We start from the raw sequence: 14,116 nt of genomic DNA, 5'->3' as shown, positions 1-14,116 counted from the left end.
TGCTATACTGCATGCGCTGTAGCCAACTGTCATGTTGTTGTCAACCATTGGCATGACAACGAAGAAAGAAAATAGTAGGCTAGAGCATCAAAAGACTGGACCACCAGGCTACTACAGTAGATAGTGTGATGGACTCAAACAATAACAAAGTGTGTACAACACAGGGATATACTGTATGACCGCCAACACTTGGTTGACTGTGAATTTATTTCAATAAAGTGAAATAATCCAGCCTGGTCCCAGAACTGTTTGTGTTGTCTGCCAAATTAACCCCTGTGCTCACCGGCATGCCTTGCCATAGAAGTTGGCTTGCAGCACAAACAGATCTGGGTCCAGGCTAGAAATGATCAATGTGTGTATGACAAGGGCTTTACAGTCTGTGTATATCTGTTTGCAAAGTCATCAAAACTGGATGTGACAATGACCTTGTCTGTTATAAACCTAAGGGGGGGTATAGGGGGATGGAGAGAAAAACATGACCAGCTGTATAATAGTTTTACACTGACTGTACAGTACATTATCCACACTGTAGCAAAGATAATCCATTATCACGCCTCTCACCTCTCTCTCTCTCACACCTCTCCCCCCCCCCCCCCCCCCCTCTCTCTCTCTCTCTCTCTGTGATAGAGAGGTTATAGCCTACTATCTATGTGCTCCTTTGTCCCTGACAGACCACAGTGTGTGAGGCTCTATTGTTTGAGTTAAGCCATGTAGTTCTGGGTTATGGTAAACACTGACATGGCGCCCGTCGCACAGTGTGTCTGTCGGTCCCAGTGTCAGAGTGCCCTAGTGTGCCATGGGAGGCTGTGATGTGTTGTTGTGTCCCAGCCACTGTTTGGGCCCCTGTGTTACTACTGTCACATCAGTTGCAAGATCTTACAGCACACAAGTGGCTCGTGTACATTAGGAAACGCAATGAAAAACAGGTAGTCCATCCAGGTAGTCCATCCTTGTTTCAGTCTGTTTTTATTTAATTTGGTGCCTAATGAACACAACCCTGGTGTCTGATGGTGATGAGTTATTAAAGCAGTGGGAGGCTGGCCGCCCGACACCTCCCCATGTCAGGCTGAAGGGTTTGGGAGAGAAGGAGGAGGGAGATAGGGTCTGGTGGGAGATGCTTTGGTGTGTGTGTGTGTTTGGGGGGTGTTGGCTCTGCGTTGAGGTGATGCAGGTCAGGTCTGGTTGGGGTCTTGGTTGGGGTAGGAGATGTAATGGGGGACTGGTAGTGGCAGTTGAGGGCTGAAAGGATGAGGTCACTATGCTGGGTCTGGGCGTCTGAGGGGATTGGGAGGTGGTGGTTATTCCATGGAGGTCAGGGCCACATTCATTAGGGCCCACAACGGATATTAACCATTTTTATTGGACAAGGTAACGCCTGGTATTGGTCCAGGTAACTCCTCCCTGTTTCCATCCATTTTCTTACGTTCAGTGCTTAATGAATACAACCCCTGGTATGATGGAGACTCCCCTGTTGCATCCTGGGACTGGAACCCAACCCTGGTGTGATGGAGGCTCTCCTGTTGCATGCTGGGACTGGAACCCCAACCCTGGTATGATGGAGGCTCTCCTGTTGCATGCTGGGACTGGAACCCCAACCCTGGTGTGATGGAGGCTCTCCTGTTGCATGCTGGGACTTGAACCCCAGCCCTGGTGTGATGGAGGCTCCTCTGTTGCATGCTGGGACTTGAACCCCAGCCCTGGTGTGATGGAGGCTCCCCTGTTGCATGCTGGGACTGGAACCCCAACCCTGAAGCTCTTACCGTCTGTGTGTACTCCAACGATGAGGTAATCTCCCATGGCCTTGGCCTGCCGCAGCTGGTTGGAGTGACCATAATGGACCATGTCATAGCTAGAGGAAGGATAACAAAGCCACAGTTAATACTAGGGAGCAATCATAGGGTCAGTTTCCAAGACGCAGATTAAGCCTATTCCTGGACTGAGAATGTTTTGTAAAATAGGAGTAAACTTAATCTGGTTCTGGGAAACCTGTCCATAATGTACATCTAGTACCACCAAACTAAGTCAGAGAAACAGAGTCACTACATCCACAGTAGCCATGGAGACGAGCACTGAGCACTCCATCTGTAGCTGATTAGATTATAGCCCAGATTATAGCCCAGATTGGTACAGAGTAATCTAGCACAGTGATGACTAACAGGTGGACATTAGCATTAGCCTGCTATCAGTCAAACTGCTGACATGACAGGCCCTGCAGTGGTTTGGTGTCTGTTCCGGCTCCTCACTCAGTGGTGGTTGAGGTACAGGTACAGTGAGAATTAGCACAGCAAGTGGTATACTGTCGGCCCCCTGATGTATGGATTCATAAAGCCTTTATAACAGCTACATAAGACATTATACCATCTGTCATAGTCAGTCATAAACATTATGAACCATGGTATTAGATACAATGAAGCTTGTCATAATGGGTACTATAGATGACAGGACGTTGTTGTCCTGTGTAGAGGTCGACCAATTATGATTTTTCAGCGCTGATACAGATACCGATTATTGGAGGACCAAAAAAAGCCGATACCAATTAATCGTCCAATTTTTTATATTTATATATTTGTAATAATGACAATTAACAATGAACACTTTCATTTTAACTTAATATAATACATAAATAAAATCTATTTAGTCTCAAATAAATAATGACACATGTTCAATTTGGTTTAAATAATGCAAAAACACAGTGTTGGAGAAGAAAGTAAAAGTGCAATATGTGCCATGTAAAAAAGCTAACGTGTAAGTTCCTTGCTCAGAACATATGAAAGCTGGTGGTTCAATATTTCCAGTTCTTTAATATTCCCAGTTAAGAAGTTTTAGGTTGTAGTTATTATAGGAATTATGATACGTCAACTATTTTTCTCTATACCATTTGTATTTCATATACCTTTGACTATTGGATGTTCTTATAGGTACTTTAGTACTGCCAACCTAATCTCGGGAGTTGATAGGCTTGAAGTCATAAACAGCGCTGTGCTTCAAGCATTACTAAGAGCTGCTGGCAAACTCAGTAAAGTGCTGTTTGAATGAATGCTTGTGAACCTGCTGCTGCCTACCACCGCTCAGTCAGACTGCTCTATCAAATATCAAATCATAGACTTAATTATAATATAATAACACACAGAAATACGAACCCTTGTTCATTAATATGGTCAAATCTGGAAACTATAATTTCAAAAACAAAACGTTTATTCTTTCAGTGAAATACAGAACCGTTCCGTATTTTATCGAACAGGTTGCAACCCTAAGTCTAAATATTGCTTTTACATTGCACAACCTTGAATGTTATATCATAATTATGTACAATTCTGGCAAATTAGTTCAAAGTTCTCAACGAGCCAGGCGGCTCAAACTGTTGCAAAGACTCTGCTTGCACTGAACGCAAGAGAAGTGACACAATATCCCTAGTTAATATTGCCTGCTAACATGAATTTATTTTAACTAAATATGCAGGTTTAAAAAAATATACGTCTGTGTATTGATTTTAAGAAAGGCATGATGTTCATGGTTAGGTACATTTGTGCAAAGATTTTGCTTTTTCGGCAATGCGCTTTGTTAAATCATCACCCGTTTGGCGAAGTTGAAGTAGGCCGTGATTCGATGATAAATTAACAGGCACCGCATTGATTATATGCAACGCAGGACAAGTTAGTTAACCTAGTAATATCATCAACCATGTGTAGTTAACTAGTGATTATGTTAAGATTGATTGTTTTTAATAAGATAAGTTTAATGCTAGATAGCAACTTACCTTGGTTCCTTGCAGCCACAAGGTCCTTTTGACGCTGCACTCGCGTAACAGGTGGTCAGCCTGCCACGCTGTTTCCTCGTGGATTGCAATGTAATCGGCCATAATCGGTGTCCAAAAATGCTGATTACCGATTGTTATGAAAACTTGAAATCGGCCCTAATTAATCGGTCGACCTCGGTCGACCTCTAGTCCTGTGACCTCTTTTGGATTTATTCCTTTCCCCATTCCATTCCCTACCCCCGCTAGGGGTATTCAAATCTTACCCTACGAGGTCTGGAGCCTGCTGGTTCTGTTCTACCTGATCATTATTCCACCCACCTGGTGTCCCAGGTCTAAATCAGTCTCTGGTTAGAGGGGGGAAATGGGAAAAAGCAGTGGAACTGGCATCCGAGTTGAATTTGAGGGCTATAACTTCCATTATGTGGCAAATGACATCATAGTCACCTCAGTAGCAGGTTATAGCGGAACTGCAATGGCACATTTGTAGTCATGTAACCTGTGTTATAGAGGCACTTGACATGAAGGCACATTGCCTACAGTAAAGTATTAGAGAGAAAGTTGAAACCTGGAGAATTCTTTTCACCAGTGTATTGTGTCAATAAAATGTGTGTTAATGTTACATCAACTGTAGTAATTTGACTGGTCATAAAAGTGGATCAAATCAGTCATAAACCATTTACAACTACTGTACATGACCTGATTGCTATCGCTGCTATAAAACGTCATCAAAATAGAGCTGTCACGCGTTAGAGATGTCCAGCCCAGAGCAGTAAGAGAATCTCATGTTGCTAAGTAGCCTGCCTGTCTAAGGGGCAGTGATGACACAGTGAACCCCTGAACCATGGTGTGACGTGGTCGTATCACTATACACTGCAGACTGCTCGTGTTCCTACTTCCTAGTGCCCTTAAGTGAACTTTCAAGATGGACCACTTCATGTTATCACTTTGTTATCAGCTTTCTTTCCACGTGGATGTTCTAAAAAGCATTTTTTATTGTCTATTTAACCTTTATTTAACTAGGCAAGTCAGTTATCAACGGTATTGAATGTTAAATGAACACGTTGTATGGCGCGACCAAAAGGACATTGTTTTGTGTGTGATGACTGAACAGCATAAGCCGTCCCTGACCGTTTCAGACGTTTTGTTCACACTGTCTGTTAGAGCTGTGGAATGGAATCCACATGTTTATTCTAAATAGGGGCTTAATGTGACTACTGAGTGTGGCTGGTCGGGCCAGAAGTGAAGTGAAGTGTAGTGTAGTGTAGTGTAGTGTGTGTGTGTAAGGAGACTGAGACAAAGGACTAAGGGTTACATAAGAGACTATGCTTGTGAGAGAGGCCCTGCAGTCCTAGGCTTGATGTCCATGTCTCTCTGCCAGCCTGCCTGCCTGCCTGTCTATCTGCCTGTCTGCTTGCCTGCCCTTGGACAGTGTAACCCAGGAACGCTAGGTGGCTTGAAAGGTGGCCTGGCCTGGGGTGATGCTGTTCCTGTTGTTTTCTTTAGCAGGGTAGGAATCACCAGAGGATCACAGGCCGTGATGAAATATTAAGTAGTGTGGCAAGGTCAGCTAGCAGACAGACACCCACATAGCACAAGAGCTGTTTGACAATAACACCAGCTAGGTCCTAGTAGGGAATGGTAGAGTGGTACAATAACACCAGCTAGGTCCTAGTAGAGAATGTAGAGTGGTACAATAACACCAGCTAGGTCCTAGTAGAGAATGGTAGAGTGGTACAATAACACCAACTAGGTCCTAGTAGAGAATGGTAGAGTGGTACAATAACACCAGCTAGGTCCCAGTAGAGAATGGTAGAGTGGTACAATAACACCAGCTAGGTCCTAGTAGAGAATGGTAGAGTGGTACAATAACACCAGCTAGGTCCTAGTAGAGAATGGTAGAGTGGTACAATAACACCAGCTAGGTCCTAGTAGAGAATGGTAGAGTGGTACAATAACACCAGCTAGGTCCTAGTAGAGAATGGTAGAGTGGTACAATAACACCAGCTAGGTCCTAGTAGAGAATGTAGAGTGGTACAATAACACCAGCTAGGTCCTAGTAGAGAATGGTAGAGTGGTACAATAACACCAGCTAGGTCCCAGTAGAGAATGGTAGAGTGGTACAATAACACCAGCTAGGTCCCAGTAGAGAATGGTAGAGTGGTACAATAACACCAGCTAGGTCCCAGTAGAGAATGGTAGAGTGGTACAATAACACCAGCTAGGTCCTAGTAGAGAATGGTAGAGTGGTACAATAACACCAGCTAGGTCCCAGTAGAGAATGGTAGAGTGGTACAATAACACCAGCTAGGTCCTAGTAGAGAATGGTAGAGTGGTACAATAACACCAGCTAGGTCCCAGTAGAGAATGGTAGAGTGGTACAATAACACCAGCTAGGTCCCAGTAGAGAATGGTAGAGTGGTACAATAACACCAGCTAGGTCCTAGTAGAGAATGGTAGAGTGGTACAATAACACCAGCTAGGTCCTAGTAGAGAATGGTAGAGTGGTACAATAACACCAGCTAGGTCCTAGTAGAGAATGGTAGAGTGGTACAATAACACCAGCTAGGTCCTAGTAGAGAATGGTAGAGTGGTACAATAACACCAGCTAGGTCCCTAGTAGAGAATGGTAGAGTGGTACAATAACACCAGCTAGGTCCTAGTAGAGAATGGTAGAGTGGTACAATAACACCAGCTAGGTCCTAGTAGAGAATGGTAGAGTGGTACAATAACACCAGCTAGGTCCTAGTAGAGAATGGTAGAGTGGTACAATAACACCAGCTAGGTCCTAGTAGAGAATGGTAGAGTGGTACAATAACACCAGCTAGGTCCTAGTAGAGAATGGTAGAGTGGTACAATAACACCAGCTAGGTCCTAGTAGAGAATGGTAGAGTGGTACAATAACACCAGCTAGGTCCTAGTAGAGAATGGTAGAGTGGTACAATAACACCAGCTAGGTCCTAGTAGAGAATGGTAGAGTGGTACAATAACACCAGCTAGGTCCTAGTAGAGAATGGTAGAGTGGTACAATAACACCAGCTAGGTCCTAGTAGAGAATGGTAGAGTGGTACAATAACACCAGCTAGGTCCTAGTAGAGAATGGTAGAGTGGTACAATAACACCAGCTAGGTCCTAGTAGAGAATGGTAGAGTGGTACAATAACACCAGCTAGGTCCTAGTAGAGAATGGTAGAGTGGTACAATAACACCAGCTAGGTCCTAGTAGAGAATGGTAGAGTGGTACAATAACACCAGCTAGGTCCTAGTAGAGAATGGTAGAGTGGTACAATAACACCAGCTAGGTCCTAGTAGAGAATGGTAGAGTGGTACAATAACACCAGCTAGGTCCTAGTAGAGAATGGTAGAGTGGTACAATAACACCAGCTAGGTCCCAGTAGAGAATGGTAGAGTGGTACAATAACACCAGCTAGGTCCTAGTAGAGAATGGTAGAGTGGTACAATAACACCAGCTAGGTCCTAGTAGAGAATGGTAGAGTGGTACAATAACACCAGCTAGGTCCTAGTAGAGAATGGTAGAGTGGTACAATAACACCAGCTAGGTCCTAGTAGAGAATGGTAGAGTGGTACAATAACACCAGCTAGGTCCTAGTAGAGAATGGTAGAGTGGTACAATAACACCAGCTAGGTCCTAGTAGAGAATGGTAGAGTGGTACAATAACACCAGCTAGGTCCTAGTAGAGAATGGTAGAGTGGTACAATAACACCAGCTAGGTCCTAGTAGAGAATGGTAGAGTGGTACAATAACACCAGCTAGGTCCTAGTAGAGAATGGTAGAGTGGTACAATAACACCAGCTAGGTCCTAGTAGAGAATGGTAGAGTGGTACAATAACACCAGCTAGGTCCTAGTAGAGAATGGTAGAGTGGTACAATAACACCAGCTAGGTCCTAGTAGAGAATGGTAGAGTGGTACAATAACACCAGCTAGGTCCTAGTAGAGAATGGTAGAGTGGTACAATAACACCAGCTAGGTCCTAGTAGAGAATGGTAGAGTGGTACAATAACACCAGCTAGGTCCTAGTAGAGAATGGTAGAGTGGTACAATAACACCAGCTAGGTCCTAGTAGAGAATGGTAGAGTGGTACAATAACACCAGCTAGGTCCTAGTAGAGAATGGTAGAGTGGTACAATAACACCAGCTAGGTCCTAGTAGAGAATGGTAGAGTGGTACAATAACACCAGCTAGGTCCTAGTAGAGAATGGTAGAGTGGTACAATAACACCAGCTAGGTCCTAGTAGAGAATGGTAGAGTGGTACAATAACACCAGCTAGGTCCTAGTAGAGAATGGTAGAGTGGTACAATAACACCAGCTAGGTCCTAGTAGAGAATGGTAGAGTGGTACAATAACACCAGCTAGGTCCTAGTAGAGAATGGTAGAGTGGTACAATAACACCAGCTAGGTCCCTAGTAGAGAATGGTAGAGTGGTACAATAACACCAGCTAGGTCCTAGTAGAGAATGGTAGAGTGGTACAATAACACCAGCTAGGTCCTAGTAGAGAATGGTAGAGTGGTACAATAACACCAGCTAGGTCCTAGTAGAGAATGGTAGAGTGGTACAATAACACCAGCTAGGTCCTAGTAGAGAATGGTAGAGTGGTACAATAACACCAGCTAGGTCCTAGTAGAGAATGGTAGAGTGGTACAATAACACCAGCTAGGTCCTAGTAGAGAATGGTAGAGTGGTACAATAACACCAGCTAGGTCCTAGTAGAGAATGGTAGAGTGGTACAATAACACCAGCTAGGTCCTAGTAGAGAATGGTAGAGTGGTACAATAACACCAGCTAGGTCCCAGTAGAGAATGGTAGAGTGGTACAATAACACCAGCTAGGTCCTAGTAGAGAATGGTAGAGTGGTACAATAACACCAGCTAGGTCCTAGTAGAGAATGGTAGAGTGGTACAATAACACCAGCTAGGTCCCAGTAGAGAATGGTAGAGTGGTACAATAACACCAGCTAGGTCCTAGTAGAGAATGGTAGAGTGGTACAATAACACCAGCTAGGTCCTAGTAGAGAATGGTAGAGTGGTACAATAACACCAGCTAGGTCCTAGTAGAGAATGGTAGAGTGGTACAATAACACCAGCTAGGTCCCAGTAGAGAATGGTAGAGTGGTACAATAACACCAGCTAGGTCCTAGTAGAGAATGGTAGAGTGGTACAATAACACCAGCTAGGTCCTAGTAGAGAATGGTAGAGTGGTACAATAACACCAGCTAGGTCCTAGTAGAGAATGGTAGAGTGGTACAATAACACCAGCTAGGTCCTAGTAGAGAATGGTAGAGTGGTACAATAACACCAGCTAGGTCCTAGTAGAGAATGGTAGAGTGGTACCATAACACCAGCTAGGTCCTAGTAGAGAATGGTAGAGTGGTACAATAACACCAGCTAGGTCCCAGTAGAGAATAGTAGAGTGGTACAATAACACCAGCTAGGTCCTAGTAGAGAATGGTAGAGTGGTACAATAACACCAGCTAGGTCCTAGTAGAGAATGGTAGAGTGGTACAATAACACCAGCTAGGTCCTAGTAGAGAATGGTAGAGTGGTACAATAACACCAGCTAGGTCCTAGTAGAGAATGGTAGAGTGGTACAATAACACCAGCTAGGTCCTAGTAGAGAATGGTAGAGTGGTACAATAACACCAGCTAGGTCCTAGTAGAGAATGGTAGAGTGGTACAATAACACCAGCTAGGTCCTAGTAGAGAATGGTAGAGTGGTACAATAACACCAGCTAGGTCCTAGTAGAGAATGGTAGAGTGGTACAATAACACCAGCTAGGTCCTAGTAGAGAATGGTAGAGTGGTACAATAACACCAGCTAGGTCCTAGTAGAGAATGGTAGAGTGGTACAATAACACCAGCTAGGTCCTAGTAGAGAATGGTAGAGTGGTACAATAACACCAGCTAGGTCCTAGTAGAGAATGGTAGAGTGGTACAATAACACCAGCTAGGTCCTAGTAGAGAATGGTAGAGTGGTACAATAACACCAGCTAGGTCCTAGTAGAGAATGGTAGAGTGGTACAATAACACCAGCTAGGTCCTAGTAGAGAATGGTAGAGTGGTACAATAACACCAGCTAGGTCCTAGTAGAGAATGGTAGAGTGGTACAATAACACCAGCTAGGTCCTAGTAGAGAATGGTAGAGTGGTACAATAACACCAGCTAGGTCCTAGTAGAGAATGGTAGAGTGGTACAATAACACCAGCTAGGTCCTAGTAGAGAATGGTAGAGTGGTACAATAACACCAGCTAGGTCCTAGTAGAGAATGGTAGAGTGGTACAATAACACCAGCTAGGTCCTAGTAGAGAATGGTAGAGTGGTACAATAACACCAGCTAGGTCCTAGTAGAGAATGGTAGAGTGGTACAATAACACCAGCTAGGTCCTAGTAGAGAATGGTAGAGTGGTACAATAACACCAGCTAGGTCCTAGTAGAGAATGGTAGAGTGGTACAATAACACCAGCTAGGTCCTAGTAGAGAATGGTAGAGTGGTACAATAACACCAGCTAGGTCCTAGTAGAGAATGGTAGAGTGGTACAATAACACCAGCTAGGTCCCAGTAGAGAATGGTAGAGTGGTACAATAACACCAGCTAGGTCCCAGTAGAGAATGGTAGAGTGGTACAATAACACCAGCTAGGTCCCTAGTAGAGAATGGTAGAGTGGTACAATAACACCAGCTAGGTCCTAGTAGAGAATGGTAGAGTGGTACAATAACACCAGCTAGGTCCTAGTAGAGAATGGTAGAGTGGTACAATAACACCAGCTAGGTCCTAGTAGAGAATGGTAGAGTGGTACAATAACACCAGCTAGGTCCTAGTAGAGAATGGTAGAGTGGTACAATAACACCAGCTAGGTCCTAGTAGAGAATGGTAGAGTGGTACAATAACACCAGCTAGGTCCTAGTAGAGAATGGTAGAGTGGTACAATAACACCAGCTAGGTCCTAGTAGAGAATGGTAGAGTGGTACAATAACACCAGCTAGGTCCTAGTAGAGAATGGTAGAGTGGTACAATAACACCAGCTAGGTCCTAGTAGAGAATGGTAGAGTGGTACAATAACACCAGCTAGGTCCTAGTAGAGAATGGTAGAGTGGTACAATAACACCAGCTAGGTCCTAGTAGAGAATGGTAGAGTGGTACAATAACACCAGCTAGGTCCTAGTAGAGAATGGTAGAGTGGTACAATAACACCAGCTAGGTCCTAGTAGAGAATGGTAGAGTGGTACAATAACACCAGCTAGGTCCTAGTAGAGAATGGTAGAGTGGTACAATAACACCAGCTAGGTCCTAGTAGAGAATGGTAGAGTGGTACAATAACACCAGCTAGGTCCTAGTAGAGAATGGTAGAGTGGTACAATAACACCAGCTAGGTCCTAGTAGAGAATGGTAGAGTGGTACAATAACACCAGCTAGGTCCTAGTAGAGAATGGTAGAGTGGTACAATAACACCAGCTAGGTCCCTAGTAGAGAATGGTAGAGTGGTACAATAACACCAGCTAGGTCCCTAGTAGAGAATGGTAGAGTGGTACAATAACACCAGCTAGGTCCCAGTAGAGAATGGTAGAGTGGTACAATAACACCAGCTAGGTCCTAGTAGAGAATGGTAAAGTGGTACAATAACACCAGCTAGGTCCTAGTAGAGAATGGTAGAGTGGTACAATAACACCAGCTAGGTCCTAGTAGAGAATGGTAGAGTGGTACAATAACACCAGCTAGGTCCCAGTAGAGAATGGTAGAGTGGTACAATAACACCAGCTAGGTCCCAGTAGAGAATGGTAGAGTGGTACAATAACACCAGCTAGGTCCCAGTAGAGAATGGTAGAGTGGTACAATAACACCAGCTAGGTCCCAGTAGAGAATGGTAGAGTGGTACAATAACACCAGCTAGGTCCTAGTAGAGAATGGTAAAGTGGTACAATAACACCAGCTAGGTCCTAGTAGAGAATGGTAGAGTGGTACAATAACACCAGCTAGGTCCTAGTAGAGAATGGTATAGTGGTACAATAACACCAGCTAGGTCCTAGTAGAGAGGTACAATAACACCAGCTAGATCCTCGTAGAGTACAATAACACCAGCTAGGTCCTAATAGAGAATGGTAGAGTGGTACAATAACACCAGCTAGGTCCTAGTAGAGAATGGTAGAGTGGTACAATAACACCAGCTAGGTCCTAGTAGAGAATGGTAGAGTGGTACAATAACACCAGCTAGGTCCTAGTAGAGAATGGTAGAGTGGTACAATAACACCAGCTAGGTCCTAGTAGAGAATGGTAGAGTGGTACAATAACACCAGCTAGGTCCCAGTAGAGAATGGTAGAGTGGTACAATAACACCAGCTAGGTCCCAGTAGAGAATGGTAGAGTGGTACAATAACACCAGCTAGGTCCCAGTAGAGAATGGTAGAGTGGTACAATAACACCAGCTAGGTCCTAGTAGAGAATGGTAGAGTGGTACAATAACACCAGCTAGGTCCCAGTAGAGAATGGTAGAGTGGTACAATAACACCAGCTAGGTCCTAGTAGAGAATGGTAGAGTGGTACAATAACACCAGCTAGGTCCCAGTAGAGAATGGTAGAGTGGTACAATAACACCAGCTAGGTCCCAGTAGAGAATGGTAGAGTGGTACAATAACACCAGCTAGGTCCCAGTAGAGAATGGTAGAGTGGTACAATAACACCAGCTAGGTCCCAGTAGAGAATGGTAGAGTGGTACAATAACACCAGCTAGGTCCCAGTAGAGAATGGTAGAGTGGTACAATAACACCAGCTAGGTCCCTAGTAGAGAATGGTAGAGTGGTACAATAACACCAGCTAGGTCCTAGTAGAGAATGGTAGAGTGGTACAATAATACCAGCTAGGTCCCAGTAGAGAATGGTAGAGTGGTACAATAACACCAGCTGGGTCCTAGTAGAGAATGGTAGAGTGGTACAATAACACCAGCTAGGTCCTAGTAGAGAATGGTAGAGTGGTACAATAACACCAGCTAGGTCCTAGTAGAGAATGGTAGAGTGGTACAATAACACCAGCTATGTCCAAGAAGAGAATGGTAGAGTGGTACAATAACACCAGCTAGGTCCTAGTAGAGAATGGTAGAGTGGTACAATAACACCAGCTAGGTCCTAGTAGAGAATGGTAGAGTGGTACAATAACACCAGCTATGTCCAAGAAGAGAATGGTAGAGTGGTACAATAACACCAGCTAGGTCCCAGTAGAGAATGGTAGAGTGGTACAATAACACCAGCTAGGTCCCAGTAGAGAATGGTATAGTGGTACAATAACACCAGCTAGGTCCTAGTAGAGAATGGTAGAGTGGTACAATAACACCAGCTAGGTCCTAGTAGAGAATGGTAGAGTGGTACAATAACACCAGCTATGTCCAAGAAGAGAATGGTAGAGTGGTACAATAACACCAGCTAGGTCCCAGTAGAGAATGGTAGAGTGGTACAATAACACCAGCTAGGTCCCAGTAGAGAATGGTATAGTGGTACAATAACACCAGCTAGGTCCTAGTAGAGAACGGTAGAGTGGTACAATAACACCAGCTAGGTCCCAGTAGAGAATGGTAGAGTGGTACAATAACACCAGCTAGGTCCTAGTAGAGAATGGTAGAGTGGTACAATAACACCAGCTAGGTCCTAGTAGAGAATGGTAGAGTGGTACAATAACACCAGCTAGGTCCTAGTAGAGAATGGTAGAGTGGTACAATAACACCAGCTAGGTCCTAGTAGAGAATGGTAGAGTGGTACAATAACACCAGCTAGGTCCTAGTAGAGAATGGTAGAGTGGTACCATACCACCAGCTAGGTCCTAGTAGAGAATGGTAGAGTGGTACCATACCACCAGCTAGGTCCTAGTAGAGAATGGTAGAGTGGTACCATACCACCAGCTAGGTCCCAGTAGAGAATGGTAGAGTGGTACAATAACACCAGCTAGGTCCTAGTAGAGAATGGTAGAGTGGTACCATACCACCAGCTAGGTCCTAGTAGAGAATGGTAGAGTGGTACAATAACACCAGCTAGGTCCCAGTAGAGAATGGTAGAGTGGTACAATAACACCAGCTAGGTCCTAGTAGAGAATGGTATAGTGGTACAATAACACCAGCTAGGTCCTAGTAGAGAATAGTAGAGTGGTACAATAACACCAGGTAGATCCTCGTAGAGAATGGTATAGTGGTACAATAACACCAGCTAGGTCCTAATAGAGAATGGTAGAGTTGTACAATAACACCAGCTAGGTCCTAGTAGAGAATGGTAGAGTGGTACAATAACACCAGCTAGGTCCTAGTAGAGAATGGTAGAGTGGTACAATAACACCAGCTAGATCCTCGTAGAGAACGGTATAGTGGTA

General features: G+C 44.3%; 1 protein-coding gene across 1 annotated transcript in view; it reads right to left on the bottom strand.

The window, feature by feature from the left end:
* Window positions 1-14,116, bottom strand: part of LOC120044697 (ethanolamine-phosphate cytidylyltransferase-like) — a 44,262-nt gene that overhangs the window by 21,920 nt on the left and 8,226 nt on the right. Inside the window, exon 2 of the mRNA XM_038989374.1 lies at window positions 1,761-1,849. Coding sequence (XP_038845302.1) covers window positions 1,761-1,849 — 89 coding nt within the window. The remainder of the gene's footprint in view (window positions 1-1,760; window positions 1,850-14,116) is intronic.

The sequence above is a fragment of the Salvelinus namaycush genome, chromosome 3, assembly GCF_016432855.1.
Source record: "Salvelinus namaycush isolate Seneca chromosome 3, SaNama_1.0, whole genome shotgun sequence".
In the NCBI taxonomy this organism is placed as follows: Eukaryota; Metazoa; Chordata; class Actinopteri; order Salmoniformes; family Salmonidae; genus Salvelinus; species Salvelinus namaycush.
This window is presented reverse-complemented; position numbering and strand designations above follow the sequence as displayed.